This window comes from Opisthocomus hoazin, chromosome 5 (assembly GCF_030867145.1).
Source record: "Opisthocomus hoazin isolate bOpiHoa1 chromosome 5, bOpiHoa1.hap1, whole genome shotgun sequence".
Lineage (NCBI taxonomy): Eukaryota > Metazoa > Chordata > Aves > Opisthocomiformes > Opisthocomidae > Opisthocomus > Opisthocomus hoazin.
Genome location: NC_134418.1, coordinates 85307318 through 85325711, shown reverse-complemented (window position 1 = coordinate 85325711; position 18394 = coordinate 85307318). Strand labels below are relative to the sequence as shown.

Sequence of the window (18394 nt, the reverse complement as noted above, 5' to 3'; positions counted from 1 at the left end):
CTTCCCCCGCTTACCCAATGGGGTCAGGGCGTGGGCGCGGCCCTTGGGCTCCGTAGCCAATCGGAGCCGCGGGTGACACAAAGTGGTGTTCTTTGCACGCGCTTTCGAGGCCGGGGAAAAGTGGCACCGGCAAAGCCCAGTCGGAGTGAAGGGGGGGCGGGGTCGGCTCAGCCTTCGGCCCAATAGGAGGCCGGGAGCCGGCGAGGAAGGCGGTGCGGGGCAGGCAGAGTGAGAATGGCAGGAGCCTCCCGCAGTAGGAAAGCGGGACGCGCGGCCTCTCAGGGCAACCCGAGCCAATGGGCGCCGCCGGTGGGCGGGGCGGGCGAGGCGTCCGCGCTTGTGCTCTGTGATTGGGAGAGGGGCAGAGGGAGCCGGGCCGGGGTGCGCGCCGCCTCACGAAAATGCACTCGGATGCCGCTGCTGTCAGTGAGTAGCGGCGAGGCCGCGCCGGGCCGCACCCCCCTCCCCCCCCCCCGCCGCGGGGGCTCCCGGTGACGGCGGGGGTGGGGAGCGAAGGGGGGGGGGCGTCGGTGTGACGCAGTTTCCCCGCCGCGGCTCACCGGCGGGCGAGGCCGCGGCCGATCCTTGGGGCTGGCTGTGAGGGAGCCGGGGCTGCGCCGGCGGCCTCGCCTCGGCGAGGGGTGGGGGTGTGAGGCGGATTCCACCGGGCCGGTGCGGGAGGAACGGGCTGCGGGGGCCGCGGGGAGAGGCGGAGTCTCGGCGGCCGGTGGGGGGGGGTTGGGGGACTACAACTCCCAGCAGGCACTGCGGCAGCGCGGTCCCCCGCGGGGCAGGAGGCGGCCTGAGGGGAGGGGGGGGGCGCGCTTTGTCCCTGCGGTGCGGGGGGGTCCGCACCCGCTTTGGGGGGCTCCGGGAGAGGCCCCCCCGGAGCCGGGCACCGGCTGCGTGAGGAGTTGCGGCTTCGGGACGCGCTGGTGGCGGGGGGGAAAGGAGGGAGATGGGAGCGTTAACGAACGGCGCCCTTGGCATTTGGGACAAAGCCCCGGGAGCGGTTGCGGGGGGAGAGGCGCTGCGTGAGGCCCGGGTTTTCTGGAAGCCAGAAGGCAGGCGGCGGCAGGCCCGGCGAAGGCGCTCTCTGGCAAGGTTACGCAGTCCCTTCAGTGCTCCTGGGTTTGTTTTCCCGTTGTATTTGCGGGTCGGGAGGCGTCGGTGGCGACGGCTGCCATTAAAGCACGAAGAAGCGCCCGGTGTTGGAAATGGAAGGGTAACGATTCGAGAAAATGCCTTCTGCTCGCTCTCCCTGTCCGGTGCCCTGCCCCAAGAAAGGTGCCAGGTCTTCGCGACGCGCACCTAAGCTGCGGTTGCAGACGTTCCAGTGCTCCCTCCTGTCGGGTGCTGAAGCCTATGTACTGATTTTTTTTTTTTTTTTTTCTTAATTTCTCTGCAGAAAACAAGAATGCTGTTTCTCAGCCTTCAGCTGGCTTCTCTTTAAAAATGTCCCTTGGAATGATCGAATCGTCCATCTCAATACTATTTTTTTTTTTCTTTTTGGCAGTTCATGGCCTTGTAGATGTGTTATTTTAAACAGGAATGTTTTCCTAAATTAATTTACTTCATTATCTGCTTCATAGTAGTTGTTTTTTTTCCTTGTTGATTTAAATGCTTGAAACAAGAGGTGTCGGTAACATATCTTTACACATACAGAAGTTGGCTCATGATTGTTTCTTGACCGTACATTTCTTCTGAGCCTTCCTTTTGATCCTGCGTAGGTTCTTCTCTGTTCTCATGATATAAGCTCCATTAATACCTTTTTGCTCAGCCTCAATTTTGGTTTCGGAGACTGAAGGTACACCTTTCCCATTCCATGAGAAACATCAACTTTCCTTTTTTCCGTTGCAAACGTTTGCTGAGAAGCCTCTTGCAGCTCCAGTCACTATAATTGGAAATGTCTTCTCTGTGCAAGGCCGTGCAGTGAGCTGGGTTAGACAAGTAAACCATCCTCCTCTCGCTGCTGCTCTTCGTTCCTTTGTATCTGGAGGAGATTTCATTTGTGTGATTTCAACACTTGATTTAAATTTGGTTTTGAGTAGTTTTTGTGCTAACTTTAAGTGAATTATTAATCCTGTATTTTCTTTACTTTTTTTCCCCTCCTCGCTTTGGAGATACTGAAAACAAAGACTTTGGGTTTTTCCAAAGCATGAGTTCCTAGTTTTGTTTGTGTCTTCAAGCAGAAGAGGAAAGCTTGCTTAATTTGTCTGGCCTGTGCTTGCCAAGAAGCATTGCACTAGGAAGTACAGTACATCCCATGAAAATGTACAACTCTTGTATCCAATTTAAATATAGAGCATTTCATAGTGTGCTTATTTCTTCTACCGTGAGACTACTAACAATCCTTATTTTAATTGTGCCAGCATTTTTCTTACACCGTCCAATTAACTTGTTTTATATGAAATCATAGGTCTGAGGTTGAGCGGAATTTCTACTTCTGGGTCACAAAGACATAGAAATAACTACCGGATTGCTCAGAATTTTTTATAGAGAGAGTTGTGTGTGTATATGTATGTATGCACACATTTTTGTGTGTGTGTATGTCTATATTATTAGAGCTGCGAGGCTTCAGGTTGGCCTGGGGAACAGCTGGTGTGACACACGGAGCTGTGTGGCTCCATGCAGATGTGTGGCTGCGAACGCTGTGGGACTCTGAGCTGCAGCTGCTCGTTGCTGCCCGTTAGCCGTCGATGACTGCTTCCCCTGCTCCGCTGTGAACCGGTTTGTAGGAGCACTCTGGAGTGCTGTGTGCAGCGTTGGGCCCCTCACTACAAGAAGGACATGGAGGGGCTGGAGCGTGTCCAGAGAAGGGCAGCGAGGCTGGGAAGGGGTCTGGAGAACAAGTCTGATGAGGAGTGGCTGAGGGAGCTGGGGCTGTTCAGTCTGGAGAAGAGGAGGCTGAGGGAGGACCTTATCGCTCTCTACAACTACCTGAAAGGAGGGTGTAGTGAGGCGGGGGTTGGTCTCTTCTCCCAAGAAACTAGCGATAGGATGAGAAGCAATGGCCTCAAGTTGCATCAGGGGAGATTCAGGTTGGATATTAGGAAAAATTTCTTCACTGAAAGAGTGGTCAGGTGTTGGACCAGGCTGCCCAGGGAGATGGTGGAGTCCCCATCCCTGGAGGGGTTCAAAAACCGTGTAGATGTGGCACTTCAGGACATGGTTTAGCAGGCATGGGGGTGTTGGGTTGATGGTTGGACTTGATGATCTTCGAGGTCTTTTCCAACCTTAGTGGTTCTATGATTCTCTCATGCACTCGGTCAGACGTGTCTGGGTTAGCCCTTACCACTGACGTTGCCTAACCTGACGCAGCTGCTTTTTGCCTGGAGTGGCTGAGGGAAGGCCCCAGTGACCTGCAGGTCCATAACTTTTGACCGAGCGGGGGAAGCCAGCGGCTGGGGACCAGTAACGCTCTCGGCAGGCGTAGCTGCTCCTGGGCTGCTGCAGACCGCGACGTGGTACTTGACGGGGTTGCGTTGCGGCTGAATTCGCTGGAGAGCGAGACGCAAGGTTTTTAGCAGCTTTATGCCCTTTGTAGGGTGGCAGGTGACGCCTGATCTGGCATGGAGTTGAGTGGTGCTAGCAAAGAACTCTCAGGCTGTAGCGGCCGATGATGCAACATTAACTCACTGACAGTTGTGGTTTTTTTTTAAATAATTTGATGGCAGAGTAAGAGTTAAGACTCGATGAACACTTTGCATCAAATGGGTGTAAAACTGGTTCTGGGTTACATGCTTTGCAGCTCAGTTTCCTATGTTCTTGAATTGTAGGCTGAAAAAAAAAAAAAAGCCTGTTTACAGCCCGAGTGACGCAAAATCACTGAAATGCTGTTTGATTTGGTAAAACATGCTTTAGAAATAGATTTAAATGAGCTCGAGTTATCCACTGCTGTTACTCAGTCTTTTCCAACTGCGGCTGGTCACTCCAGCTTTGTTATATTCTGGCAAGAATCTCCGTTAGGAATGCTAATCACATACATTTAGTGGCTACACAAGTGCTATTTGCAGCAACAGAAGCAGAGGATTTGCACCAGAAATACACTTAGTATTAGGTCTTTTCTATAAAAAAAGAAACAAAACACCCAACTAAAACCACCTCCCCCCGCCAACCACAACAAACCTTGAAAACCCCCAGCAGCCAGTGTGCAGGGTTTTTTTTAACCTATATGTTTGTTAGCATGGCTCTTATTTTTTCAGAATCTGTTTAAGGTAAATAGAAGTGCATTCAAACTAACAGCTACACAACTTTTGCACTGCTTAAATTGCTCTAAAATTCTCAGCGAACTTTAAACTGCAGTAGCTCTTTTTGTAAAGAAGCCTTCAGATTGGGGTACTTTTTAAATACCTAGGTAAAATAAGGATTTATTCCTTTTTGGGGAAAAAAAATCAGTGCTTTTCCCTATCTATGTAGCGTGCAGTAATGTTAAATATTTTGTTGCAGGTAGAGTGAGTGACTGTTTACATGTGGTAATACCAAATGTTAGAGTTGAATGTGAATGTTTACCTGCAAATGAGAAGTGGTTTTTTTACTGTGTTTTCATTTCAACCACATTTTGTTGTTTGGAGGTTTTTTATAGGCTTTTTTTTTTTATTAATAGCTTAAATCACTCTGTGTTTTGCTTCAGAACGTTTTAGGCTGTTGTGTTTGGAAAAGGTACGCAGATTCACAGCTGTGGGTTTGGATACTGCCGGCATCGGCAGTGGCTCTGAGCTTGGTGCGGGAGAAGCCTTGGGCAGCTCGAACGCCGAGGTCCTGTTGCTCCTCAAGCTAGGACAGATCGTCTCGCCTCGCTTGCCATTTAATTGCCTGTCCTCGCTGTCCAGGCTGGAATTCCCTTCTATTTTCCTTTCTTTGTGAATCATGCCATCAACCCCACCAGATGAAGGGAGACCCTAATTTCAAGGCTGTTCCTGCGTGCCTTCTCTTGCCCGCGTGCTTGCTGGGAGCGGCTGCCTGGCTGGCATGGGGTCGGCTGTGGACACCCCGGAGCGGGATTTCTTGGACAAGGACGCAGGGTCAGCTCCTAGCTGCTCTCTGCTGCAGTTTGGGAATCGCGCTTTTTAGGTGTGTCGTGGTGGGTTTGTGTAAAAGAAGAGAAAACTTGTTCTGCATTCAGTAATGAATACGGAATTTCTGCTGCCTGAACATCAGGACTGAAGGCTTTCACCAAATGTCTGTTTCAGATCTGAACTTCTAAGTTCATTAACCAATATAAATTGTCTCCCTGCTAGGGTGATTCTGTAAGCAGACTACAGAGCATGAAATGCTGTAGTTTGTAGAAGATTAAATGATTCTTCTTGGACAAGTAAAGTTTATTTAAAACTATTTAAGAAGACAATACTTTGAACTGTTATTTCCAGTACTACTGCAAGTTTTCTCCAGTTTCGTTATTTGAAACCAAGGAAACCAATTAAATAAAAGTAGAAGCATAAACATTCCATTTTAATTTTTAGGAAGGAGTCTGCCCAGTATGTGTTTTCTATGTAATTTTTTTCTGAGAAGGTTACAGAAAGTTACCCATGATATTTGTACTTAGTCAGATGTATCTTAGCAGTAATAAAAATCACTACTTCCGTACTGAACTGTTAATACAGATTTGTATCTGTAGCATTTCTATGGCATGTCTGCCTAGGATAAATATTTTTAGACCTACTGTTGCTGTGAGATTTTGTGCAGATTTTCTGTTTGCTCAGAGAAATAATCTAGAAGCTTTTGTAGGAAACTTGGAGTCAGCTGCTTGATGTGGTTTAGTATGGTGCTGATTTTTCACTAGGTTTTCAGTAGATTGTAGTGCACCCTGCAGCCATGTTTTTTCCAAGCTTGAAAGCAATGATTTTGACAGCAGGAACTAAGTTAAAGTTTTCGTTCAGGCAGGTATGTGTTTATGTGTGAGTAGGCGCGTAGGCAAAAAGACTTTTTTTTTTGAGGTATTCATTTGTGGTTTAGTTTAAATAGTTTAGCAACACATTGTTCCCTTCTATAAAAAACTTAACCTGTAAAGTTTTTTTCATTTCAGATAGGAAAGTATTCAAGTTCACCTGTGTCATTTGCTTATATTTAAGATATATTGCATTTTTTTGTTTGTTCATTGCATTTCATATGTTCACTTTCATTGAGGGGGTGTAGAGCGATTTTTGTCTAGTTTATTACAGAAGCAAGCCCAGCTGGCTGTTGCTTTTTTTGCCTGTCCATAACTGTCAGGTCCATAGTGTAGAGCTTAATCTATAATATTTGAAAAGGTATTTTTAAACTGTTTGCATTTTACATATAAATTGCGTATGATTGTGACTAATTGACTAACCCAAACTTTAACACTTAAGTGTTAGTGATAATGCACGCAAAGTTTAAATTCCATGATATTAGATTGGCTCTGGCATTTCTTTCCTTTCCAGATTCTGGATTTACAGTTCTTTTACTCAGATTTTTTTCTTTAGCTGTTGCATTCTGAATTATTGCAAAGTTTTTAATGCCATTTGGAATTTCCATTGGTTCAATCCTTGCTAAAGATAAGCTAACATCTGCATGAGAAATTATTTAATCAACAAAATACATATGCTTGTTTGACATGCACCTCTTAAAGTCTTGGCAAACATTCCATTGCATTTGTGCAACCCCTCGAAGGCCATCAGAATAACGTATTTTTGAAGTAACAGCTTAAAATTCTAAGGATATTTCCAGTGGATGTGTGAAACATACAGGTATGAATGATGCGTTTCGAAGTCCCTAGGAATGTTTTATTTCAAAGGCAATACCTAATATATATAATCTTAATTTAAAAATAATTTTTCTATTGTTTTTAAGAGTACCATCTAAAATTATTGTTTAATATTAGAGTAAAATATTTGCTCAGTGTTCTCAGCTTGTTACCTCCAGGTATAGCTGGTTTCTCTAAAGACTCATGTTCTTTGTAGACTCCAGGCTGAGCAACAAGGGGAATTTTAAAATTCATATTCCAGAAAGCTTACTGTGGTCTGGCACTTAACAAAATAAATCTTACCTTTTAATCTTGCCCTTGTCAGAAAGGCTTTTATGTGTCTTGTGTCCCCCACCTTCTTTGTTTTTTTAATTCCTTTATGTTGAGTTGAAGGTTGACTTAAGAAACTTGGTGTTGTTTTTTTTGTGGAATGGTTCTGATTAGTGTGGTTTGACTAGCAAATATGGAACTTTATAGAGCATTTAATGCAGGAAGAAATCTAGCCACCTGTTCCAGATGCAAGATCTTCCTATCCTATCTTGGTAAGAAGGTCTGGATTATCTTTGACTTCATATAGATATCGAAATTTGGAAACTCCATCTTTGGCGCTGCTGACTTACAGAAATTGTGTTGCTGTGGTGGTGGGTTGGGGACAATAAGAAATAGGTAGCAGTTAGTGAAATGCAGCTCTCTAGCTAACATAATAAATAAAATGTATGATTCCTAACGGTATCTTTTTTTTGTTTTGTTTTTGTATTCACTGTGACAAGAGAATTCCATAACCGTTTGTGTAGCAAGTACACTTGGAGCAGGCACTTCCTTCAGATCCACTCCTTAACTCCACAGCAGCGTGGTTTGCTGCCTTGGGGATGTGATATTTAATATTGACTTTTGTTTGTCTGTAGATTCTGGGTCATCTGAAGTGTATTTTGAGAGCATGCATTTGAAATGCTAGGGATGGGAGTGAGGGAATTGAGTTTTTGACCTTATTTGTATCAGCTACTGGGCGAAGCCAAATTAAATGTCTCGCAGTGAAATGCCTTAATGCGTTAACTGGGTGGTGACACTGGGCACGTACAGCTTTTCATGTACAGAAGAATTTTGCTTGAAATACTTTGCTTGTCACACCGTACATGTCTCTCCTTGTAATGGGTTTGTGTACGAGTCCTAGTGGGGTAGCTGACTTACTTGTAGTTTAAATGGAAATATTGAGTAGTAGCTGGCTGCCTTTGATCCCTGTCGGCTGGTCTGTGTCCAGCTTCCGAGATTCTTGTTGGTCTGCACGCTCTCTGGCTGGACCACAGTGGATCTTTTTTGTAAATCACTTATTTTCCAGTTTTGTCCTCGACATGTTTCTAGTAAAAACAGGGGATTTAAAAGAATAGAGAAAAATGAGTTTGTCACTTTTTTGCATCTGAAGCAAACTCTGTTTTATTTTTGGAGCATGGAAGCAAAGCTAACATCTATGCTGTGGCTTCTTTCATGAAGTGTCAGAATATTTTATTTTCTGTTTTACTGGCTCTGGTCTTAACAGCTGCTGTATTGTGACCTTTGGTTCATCATACAGAAGTCGTGTTTCAGTGGTGTAAGTGTAGTCCAGTCACTTAGTTTTGCAATGAAATTAGTATGAAGGCAAGTACATGTGCATTAATAAAATAATCTTTTTTAAAAACTAGAATTTTTTAGTAATTATTTTAGAATATTACATGGTACTTAAATTGGTTTTGGAATAGATGGAACAGAAGGACTGGACAGCGTGGAAATTAGAATGGTTTCAAATTTAAAGGAAAAAAGTTGTAAATATTTATTTTTTAAAATATAATTTTGTACTTCTCTGTAGTCAGCTGAAGTTCGGTTTTGCTGAGGGTCATCCATGCCTCAGAAAAATGCACGTTTAGGATATATTTTACAGACTTCACTTACTGATTCCAGTCGGTGTTGAAAATGTCGATGCTGAAAAAGTGTTGGGATGGCATTTATTTTATAGTTGTGTGATGATTTTATTAAATGACCGGAGCATCTGAAGATCTCGGTTGCTACAGCTGGAAACCAGAGAGCTTAAAACTTTTTCTTTTTTCCCCTCCCTCTAGATTTTCAACTGAATTCTCACCTATCAACACTGGCAAATATTCACAAGATTTACCACACCCTCAATAGGCTGGTAATGACTTGCCATTTTCTCATTTTGCAGAATAGCTAGGGCTTTAGTCCAGAGCGTTTGGTGGTTGAAATCATGAAGTGATTACACTTTTAAAAACTGTGACTGCTTTTTCGTATGGGACGCTGTTGGTTTTGAATCCGCCGGGAGATAAGCAGTAAAAGGTGACAGATTGTGCTCCGGGTTGAGCGCCCTTCACCGCAACACTGGATTCAGACGTTGCCTCACAGCAGCTTTCCTCAGTAGATCAAATAACGGTAATCATCAGCGTTACCCAACTGCTTCCGGTGCTTGTGGAAGACACATTGAGTGAGCAAGCTGCCCTCTTCCAACCAGGCAAAGAGTGAAACAAGATGTTTTTTTTTAAAGAGTGTCCCTGCTTGCTTGCTGCGTGTTTGTTTGTTTTATTGCAGCCATAGGTGGAAATGCCAATCTGGCTTCTGTTTGTAAAAACTTAGTGGAAGAGGTACTGCCTGAAAAAGGGGATAACTTATTTCCCAGATTTCAGTTGGTTTTTAAGCAGTTTTCTTTAGAACATGCATGTGTGTTTATCCTTAAGGAAAGCCATTTCGGTGGCAAATGGCAAATTCAGTCGTTCTAGTGCTGCATTTATTAATGTAACTGTTCAATGCAACAATGCAAAATTCCCCATCCAATGGATAGTTATTTCCACTCTTGAAACAGTTTGATATGGTTTTGATAATCTTCAAATAATTTGAAAAATGTTTTTGAATTTTTTTTAGCCTTGAACTTTTTAGATAAATTTGCAAGGGTGATTTTTTTACATAAATACGAACAGCAAACACAAAGGCTCTGCAGTCTTAGCTAGATGCTCCTTAAGTAATTAAGATGACTGTTAATGTCAAATAAAGGTTAAGAACATTACTGAACAATGAAGATCACCATCTTGTTTAACTGTGTCCTTCCTGCTCTCTTGCAGAATCTGACAGAGGACGTTGGTCAAGACGATCACCAGACAGGTATTGAATAGGGATGTAGTAGAAATAGATTGAATCTATTTAAGCATGCTTTGTCAAAGAAGTCTCTCTAACATTGGAAACTGTATTTTAGAAAGCTAACGGAGCTTTAGAAAACAAGTACCAGGATTTTTTAAAGTTTTCTTCAAAATAGACGTGCTTTTAATTTATCCAGTCGTGAAGGACTCGCGCAGGTTTCAGCAGTATCTGTCCTTTTACGATTTCTTAGTTTAAGTACTTTAGAAGAGCTGGTGAAAAACTTCTCTCACTCCTTGGACTCAACCTGTTAGACTAGCAGAATATCCGTGTTCTTGCAGGGTTTTGACTCTTGAAAGAGCGTTAGTGAGAACAGAGCAGAAGCAAGACCTCTCGTGGCTGTTGTGACGCCTGTGCCTGAGTTTAAATGCTGTGCTCCAAACAACACCGCTTTTGTCTCGAGCGGTTTCCATGCGGGTTGTTCCCGTTTCGTGTGCAGAGTTTCAGTGTCTAAGGGCTATTTATTAGTCCAGATCTGTTTTCTGGTCAATAAAAAGTCATCCTTTTTCGAGGCCTTCATCTCGGGTGCCTGGTGCTAGCTCGCTGCCATTCTTGATCCGTCAGCGTTTGTGCCTGGTTACTCGGTATCTTGCAGCATTCATTACCTCTTTTGGTGCTTGTTACTTACGAGCTGGCGTCTTCCTTGATTTCTTGTTCTTCCTTCCTTTTTGTGTTTCAGGCGTGATACCTAAGGAAAAAGGAAAATAACTTCCTGGCTTCAAGCCCTGATCACTCAGCAGAACTACTCTTTAAAACTGACCGTATCTGTCCTACCATCTGTCTCCAAGTTTTTCTCTGTCCTGAGGTGCTGGCTGTGTTTGCTGATGTTACCGTGAGCGCTGAAGAGAGCTGTCAGCTCTTCCTGGAGATTTCTGGGACACGCTTACAAATCTAGCACACTCTTAGCCTGAAGCAATGAGGAGAGATGCATAGTGCTGCGTTGTGTGGGATCGGATGGAGCTCTCGTAGGGCTTGTGTACCTTCCTTCATACTGTGGCAGCTGACTTTGTTTCACAGTTGAACTGTCTTACCCTAGCTGCAAAAAGCTTTTATCAAATATCTTCCTTTAGTGTGCTTAGTGATGTGATACTTGGAAGTTAGCTGATCATGTAAAGAAAAAACCTCTGCAAAAGAGGTGGCGGCAGGTAGTTCAGGGCAGTCAGAGGTCTTCTTGTCCCTAGGTTAGAACTGATGTTCTCTCCCGTCTCCTGATGGAGATTTGGATTGTTCCCCTTTGCGATCCAGGTGCTCGGACTAAACACAGATACATGCTGATTTTCCCTATGAAAATACATTCCATAGCCTTTGTTTGCTTTTGATCACAAAAATCTGTAGCGAAGCATTGAAGTAGTCCCCTTCTGTCACGGATCAATCAGTAAGAGTAGGTGTGCTTAAGGTGTTTGGAATTTGGCTTCCCTCGCCTAGCACTTCTCTCATAAAGGTCAGTATAAGAAATTAGCCTCAGAGCTCTCATTATCTCTGTTGGAAGATGTTTGAGCGTGTTACTGGTTTTGATAAACTGCTTTATACTGACTCTCATCATTGTCCTATTGCCTGCATTGTGGTGTTCCAATTGAGCTGTTTCAAGAGCTTAAACACGCCCGTTGAATGAGTCTGTATCCCAGTAAAGAGTGTAATTTTTCACAGTAGTTGTAAAAGAACATTTCAAACCAGGAACAAGTATGAAATGAGAACCGAAAGCAGAGGTTGATGCTGGCAGGCTCCTCATCTTCACATTTCCTTCCAGTATTTCTTATGCTTCTGACCTTTTATGTCTCCTTGTAGAAGAAGCTGAAGCCCCAACGTTTGCGTAACTTCAGGCAAATTCAGTCAAAACGTGCACTCGTTTTTCCTCACTTGAGGACAAATACACATGCAAGGAGCTATTTGGGCCGTCGTGAATATAATACAGTGAGGTCTCCCATGTCCATTTTGTGTGGGCCTCGACACTGCTGAAACATTTTACTGAAGAGCCTTATGTCAATCTAAAAAGAATTATTTTTGCAAATTGTTTAATTTTGATACGCCTGAATTTTTGGAACTTCTATTTTCCAATATTCCTGACTGCTTACTAAGAAATGTCAAGACCTATTAATTTTGTTACACAATTTATAGACCTGCGTAGGTGCTGTGAATTTGAGATTCTATGTCCAGAACTCATTTGATAGCCATGTTAATAACTGTCACAAAACATTCTTTGAGTGTTGCCAAACCCATCTAAAGATGTTTTTTTAGGTTTGAGATGTTTTTTTTTTTTTTTTCCTTCAGTGAATCTTCTGGAGCAAGCCTTATCCTTAAAGATCACTATTCGTTTTCTGACATAACTGTCCTGGTTAATGTTACTACATTGTGGGCCCTGCTTTTGGGATGACTTAATAAATGCATCTCTAAATTTGGCTGAGATTTCTAAAAGCTATTTAAAAAAACCCTGAGTATTTCAATTTTAGGTTAATGTTTATAATGAACCTTTAATGCACATTACATTTATTTCAAAGCAGTTGTTTCTGTGCTAACAGTAAATGTACTGGACATCTAAATTACTTGAAGCAAATTACATGTTTTCTAAGTATTAGCCAGATTTCTTTTCTGATCTTAAATATCTAAGAGCTAGAGGGTGGCAGTTTTTAAATTCCTACAGTGATTTGGGAGCTAAGAAGAACCTCGCTTTCAAGTTCCAGTCACCTATAATGATTACAGTCTCATGAAATGTGTTAGCATCCAGCGTGCGTATGTATCTGAAAAATAAGGTAGGCTACGAACGTGGCATGGGCCTTTGCCTTTCCAGCTGTTTGCAGGGGTGAGAAAAGCAGGCATTCAGATTCTGTAAACAATTTCTGGTTCTTCTAGTGTCTATATGCATTGACTTGGAAAACTCTCTCTCTAGAATGTGAGGTAATAGTTGTTTTCGTGTCGTAACTACAAATCTAGCAAGTTGTTGATAGCTTAAAGTCACGATTTGGTTGTTAAATTGTGACTGACTTACCTATCCATTCTAAAATGTCTTTAAAAGTAAAAGTACACTTCCTGTTGTCACCTGACTCGTTCGAAAGGAGGAGGTAATGTCTGCAACAAAAGCAAGGCTTCATTGCTGTTCTTGAAGGCTTGGGGTGGGGGGATGTTAGTTTTGCCTCTATTTTTTTTGTTGTTTTAGAGAAGAAAACCCGCTTGAGTCCAAAGCAGTTCTGTAGCGTGGAATTCAAGATAGAGAAGACGATTTTTCCTTTTACAACAAGATTGCAAGTTGTTTGACGTTTCGATGAGTATCTTAGTTTTCTCATCTTGTATCTGAAAAATTACGACTGTTAACTGTGCTTGTGGTGGTCTTGTTGCATCATTAAGCTAGCAGCTATATCTTTCCAATGATTCAGCACTCACAGTTTCTAATTATTTTTCCTTTCAACATCCTTCTACTTAAGCATCGGAAGAGCGGGATTATTCACAGGCATTATCTAGAGAGAAGGTGAAAATTACATGTCTGTAAACCACTTCTGTAGGGACACAGCTTGTAGAATTCTTATTTATTGACCTCTGTTTCTTCTTGTTTGTTTGTTCTGGTTTTGTTGCTATTCTAGGAGTGTCCCTCCCTTGTGGTGATTATCTTGCATATTGTTGCAAATTTCTTAGGGTGAATTTTAGCTCTTGAGTTGATATTTCCCTTTGGTAGCTTTGTCTCCTGCACATTTGGAAGTCCTGAATAGAACGTTTGGCAAACAACATTTATACTCGGCAGGCTTTTGGCTGATGGTGGCCTATTCAGCAGCCATTTGGAGGCTCTACCTTGCAAATGCTAGCTTCAAGTGTCAAAAAAACAGTGAGAACTAGGAGGGTTCTGCCAATCTTGAGTTGAGACCCAGGAGTAAGAAACTCGGAAGATAATCCCGTCAGAGAAGCTGCACTCGGTAAGTAAAGTTCCTGTCAAACTTTGCATGAAGTCAGAGGGAGCTGCATGCTTGTTCGATCGGACCTTTGAGAAGTGAAATCGGTTGTGAAAGGCTAGGCCTAGAAATTACATTTAGAATTGGAAAGCTCTGTGTAGGAAAGGTTAATATTGATGCTACTTAGTGAGCTATACTATAAAATAAGAAATTGCAAGAATTTAAACAAACAAAAACCCCCAAACTCTGATAGTGTTTAGCTTTATATGGGAATAAAAGATAGAAGTACGCTGCTGGTTTAACTTTCAGAGTTTATTCCATGGAAATTATAACTGCCCTTCCAATTCAATATTCTGATTCTACTAACAGCGGGAAATACTTTTAAGGTAACATCCTTGTGCAGTGTTTTCTAGTAGTTCAGAGATCATTCAGCAGTTAAAACGTAGTGAGGGCTTGGTCCAAACCTCAGTTATTAGGACCTTAAATCTCTGGCAGCATGTAGAATGTGTTTGTCCACCTGGTGTCTGCGTGTCTATGTTTGTGCGTGAGGGGGGAGTACATGTGCATTTAATGGCCATTTACCAATTTCTGAGCTATCTCTTTTCTTCCCTTTTCTGTCAGTTTGAGAGCTGCAACTAGACACATTCAAACCAAGAAACGGTAGAAGTTTCTTGTGTGAGCTGTTGGAGAAATTGAGTTATGGTGAATTCTGTTATCAGTTGAAGCCTTTAAAACAAGTTCAGCAATTTTCCTAAAAATGTCCTAGCATTTAATGAGGAAAAGACTTCAAACAGGAATTTGTGGGTTAAATTTTTTTGGTTTGAATGGGGTTGCAGAGCAGACAAAATGATTTTCCTGTTCTAGAACTGTTTTATTTTCATTTATTTTTATTTTATTTTCATCTCTTGCTGTGCTTCTCACAGAGGCCTTGCATATTTTTGTTCCCAATCAAACCCTGTGGGGGGGGTTGGCAGTTTTTCTTGCATTTTGCCAGCATCCAGTGCCCGTGGCCATCATAAATAGATTTGTTGTTGTTGTCTTTAAATAGAAAGGCATTTAAAAACAATCAAATTGCTCTCAAAAGAATGAGATAGCTACAGGTTGCACTCAAGTACATACATATTTTCCAAAACAAGGTGTTCATTAGCACACATTGTCATTTATGAAGTTTAGTGTGTGTCTGAGTCTCTTGGCTGTCTCTAGCCATCTGTTAAGTTCTGCTGTCATCTTTAGCGTTTCTAGTTTGTGCAGGTTTTCAAAAAATACTTTCTGACAGAGTCTTCAGCAACTTGATCTAAAAAGCTGTAAAGCATCCCACTTTCAGTAACTTATGGGAATACGGTTTTGCAGTAGCATTAACTTGCAGGCGTACTCCGTTGGAACAAATGACATTCAGCAGGTCAGGTTCCTTAGTTTCTCTGATCTGGGTAGAGAAATGCATTGGGCGTACTGCGAAGTGCATCTAGTATTGGTGAGAAGGTGAAAAATATTATTATTGTTCATTTCCTTTTCTAATGTATTCTGGACAATGCTTCTAGAAGTATATTGTTCTGACACAGTCGTTACGAATTTTTCGTATGATAGTACTTTACAGAGCATAATGCTTGGAAATTTTTTTGATAACTAGTTTAATTATAATTTGAACTTGTAATATTCTTAAAACTTTCTAAAAGACAGTGTAGATATGGCCGTGCTTTCTTGGGAGGGTGCTGGGGTCGGGGAGCTTCAGGGTAAAAAATAAAAAGGAATATATAGGAAGAATTTTTGAATCGGAAAGAGTATTTCTTGAACTAGAGAGATTAATTTTCTTATTAATAGAAATGAACATAAAGGTCAGACCAAAGAATTCATACTAAGTGCAAAAGCTTTATTAGTTGAAACCGAATTAGTTCATCTTGGTGTAAAAACTGGTCTGAACACCTTGCCTAATACTAGAAAAGTCCACACTTTCATGTGTGTTATAGTTTCAGTGCATGTTTGAAATAAGTGCATATAGCAAAGCCTGTGAGGCTGTAAGGTTCCTTACATGTGTTTCTCCTATAACAGGGGAGAGACTTTCAAAGATACGAAGAATAGGTAAGCAAAAGATTGCCATTAGTATTTGTTGGGAACTGGGCCTCTGATTTCAGTTTGCTCCCTTGGTGTTGAAAAGCAGTGAAAGTTTTGTTGCTTGCTTCTGTGCTGTGGTTTGAAATAAAAGATTTTTTGTGGGCATCTTAATAAAGCATAGCTAAACTTGGATGCTGTTGAAGCTAAGGGAAGGTAGCTTAGGCATGCTGGAGTTCTTCATATTTTCTTGCAAGTTTCTTTGGCATCGCTTTGTGTCCGTTTTTATACCTCATCTCTCTCTTCCTTTCCTGTTAAAATTCTCTGCGTAATACTTAGAGCTTTGATAGCTCTTTGAGCTGCTCTTACACACACCTTGCTCGGGTGTCCATGTGGTCTTCAGGATATGAAAGTAGGACAAAATTTTGCCTGGAGTGTTAGCCTACTGTTTTCATGAGACAGCAAAGACAACGTAACGACTGGCTGTGGTCAGAAGGGCTGGTCCTGTGCTCTTTCTTGTGCTAATGTACAGAAAGTTGTTATTTTTTGCTTGGGTTAATTATCTACAGGTTTGGTGAGCTGGACTGGCACACTGAAGAGTCACCAGAGACACAGGAGTATGTAGCTGAGAGCAGGGGAGGGAAAGACTGCCACTCGATTGGCATCAGGGTCTTGAATTGGCTCTTTCCTACTTGGGGACCTTCATTCTTTGAGAACTGTCCAGCCCAAACGATACAGCCGGCCACTTTTTCTGCTGCCACACCACCCACTCCCCTGCCCCGGGGAAAAAAAAAAATGGGGGAGAAAGAAAGCAAACAAAAACCCAAAGAACAAACAAACAAAACCTTTGCTACCCCTTGCTCTCTGTATCCTGAAAAACTTGGGGCTTAAAAAGGTTCCGTTTTCTAGAGGTAGGTGCTCTAGTTTTTGAGTCACGTCTGTATTTCAAAAAGTTCTGATTTGAATAAATGCCTAAAAATCAGGATGCCTTTTTGAGGACTCAAATACTTTTTCAGGATAGTCTCAGTTCTTGCCTTTTGTTAGCGCTGCTGTCCATTTTGGTATAGTACGTGTGGCCCTAACTGAAGTCTGGTCGTAGAACACCGTGTGGAAGTGAGATGGATTTTGCTATTGAAAGGAGATCTTTTCTTTTGTAATTTTGAAATCCCCTAACTTCCTCCCTTCCCTTCCCTTTGAAATATGCCTATTAGTGGACGCAGTTTAACTGGCCTGCAACAGTTTCATTTCTTGTACTGGTGTTTTTAATTCCCTCTGTAGGAAGTCTCCGGTCTTGCAGTTCATCAGACTGCTTTAGTAAAGTGATGCCTCCAAGGAAAAAGAGGAGACCTGCAGCAGGAGATGATTTATCTGCTAAGAAAAGTAGACATGATGGGTATGTCATCTTACCGTGAGCTAAGACTGATGGAATATCTAAAGTTGAATAGCTGATATGATTGTGTTTTTAAGTACTATATGGAAATGGTATTCAAATTTGCTTGGTTTCTCAGTGTGGAACCGTAGCCTGTGATTGAACTGTGGGATATTGATAAGCACGTCTAGGTTCAGTTTGCATCTCACCTTTTTCTAGTCGTACAAGAAGCTTGTAGGGAACTTCTTGCTCTAGCTTGCCAGCTGTCAAAGTAGCCATACTTGTTTGTTCAAAACCAGCTCCTAAGAGACACGATAATATCTTCCAATGTACACCCGTAAGATCTGGATTGGGTGCTCTCAGTCTAGAGCCTGTCAGAAAAGCAAACGTCGCTGTAGCCCGCGGAGCTCTCCCGTGAAGTTCTGCCAGGCTCTCCCTGCCATGCCGTGGTTTGATGCTGATCGTGTGAGGGGACGGTGAGGACTGCCCAGGCAAGGTGATGGCTGGTGGTGGAGCGGGCACTGAGGCGTGCTGCTCAGCTTCCCTCTGGGCAGCGGGAGCACGAGTGGGCTGTGCAGGTGTGCACGAGCAGTGTACGCTTTTGGCGTAGGTGTTGCGTAGCTGAGACTTCAGGAAGGTAATAAGATGCATTTCTCTCCGAACTGTCAGCCTGAGATCAGGCTGGGTGCTTTCCTTTTTGTTCTCTGGCACAAGTAAGAAGAATGCTGGTAGCCAAATTAAGCTGCTGATTATGCCTCTGTAACTCCATTGTGTCTAATAGGGTTGCACAACTATAGCTGCACTGGAATTTATTAAATGATCTGTTGATGCAGAAGAAAGAGATTTCAACTCTCCCTTTCATTGCTTTGCATACTTAACACTAGCAAGAACAAAAAAGCACTACGGGTTCTTCATATTTTTTTGTTGCTTTACAGAAATAATAAAAGCTAAATAGTTGATAGAGGACATTACAGCTTATTCAAAGTTATGCATACAAAATGGAAGCGAAAACGAGGACAGAATGTTTCTAGAATCTAAGTAGATGTTCATGAAACTTAACTCTACCTCCCTTTGCTAAGACACTGGCGATAAAACAACCCCAAACCCCTAGACAGTAAGGTTGTCTGTGAGTAAGAGATGCTGGTTTGTGTAGTTCATACAAGAAAATGTTGAGAAACTTATTTCTTACTCTATCAGTAGTATGTATATATATAAAATAATTTTTAAGAG

The 18394-nt window shown here is 42.5% G+C and overlaps 1 protein-coding gene across 11 annotated transcripts in view; it reads left to right on the top strand.

Annotated features, from left to right (window-relative positions):
- Positions 1-326: 326 nt before the first annotated feature.
- The window catches only part of DCUN1D4 (defective in cullin neddylation 1 domain containing 4), a 37737-nt gene continuing 19669 nt past the window's right edge, over positions 327-18394 (top strand). Inside the window, exons 1-5 of one of the 11 annotated variants that reach the window (XM_075422006.1) lie at positions 327-426; positions 8794-8864; positions 9802-9841; positions 15796-15825; positions 17074-17188. In XM_075422006.1, the coding sequence (XP_075278121.1) occupies positions 402-426; positions 8794-8864; positions 9802-9841; positions 15796-15825; positions 17074-17188 (281 nt within the window). In that variant the 5' untranslated portion in view covers positions 327-401. Of the gene's footprint in view, positions 427-993; positions 1132-8793; positions 8865-9801; positions 9842-13597; positions 13774-15795; positions 15826-17073; positions 17189-18394 lie in introns of those variants that run through there. The other 10 variants (XM_075422016.1, XM_075422015.1, XM_075422009.1 and 7 more) reach the window with 10 other exon arrangements.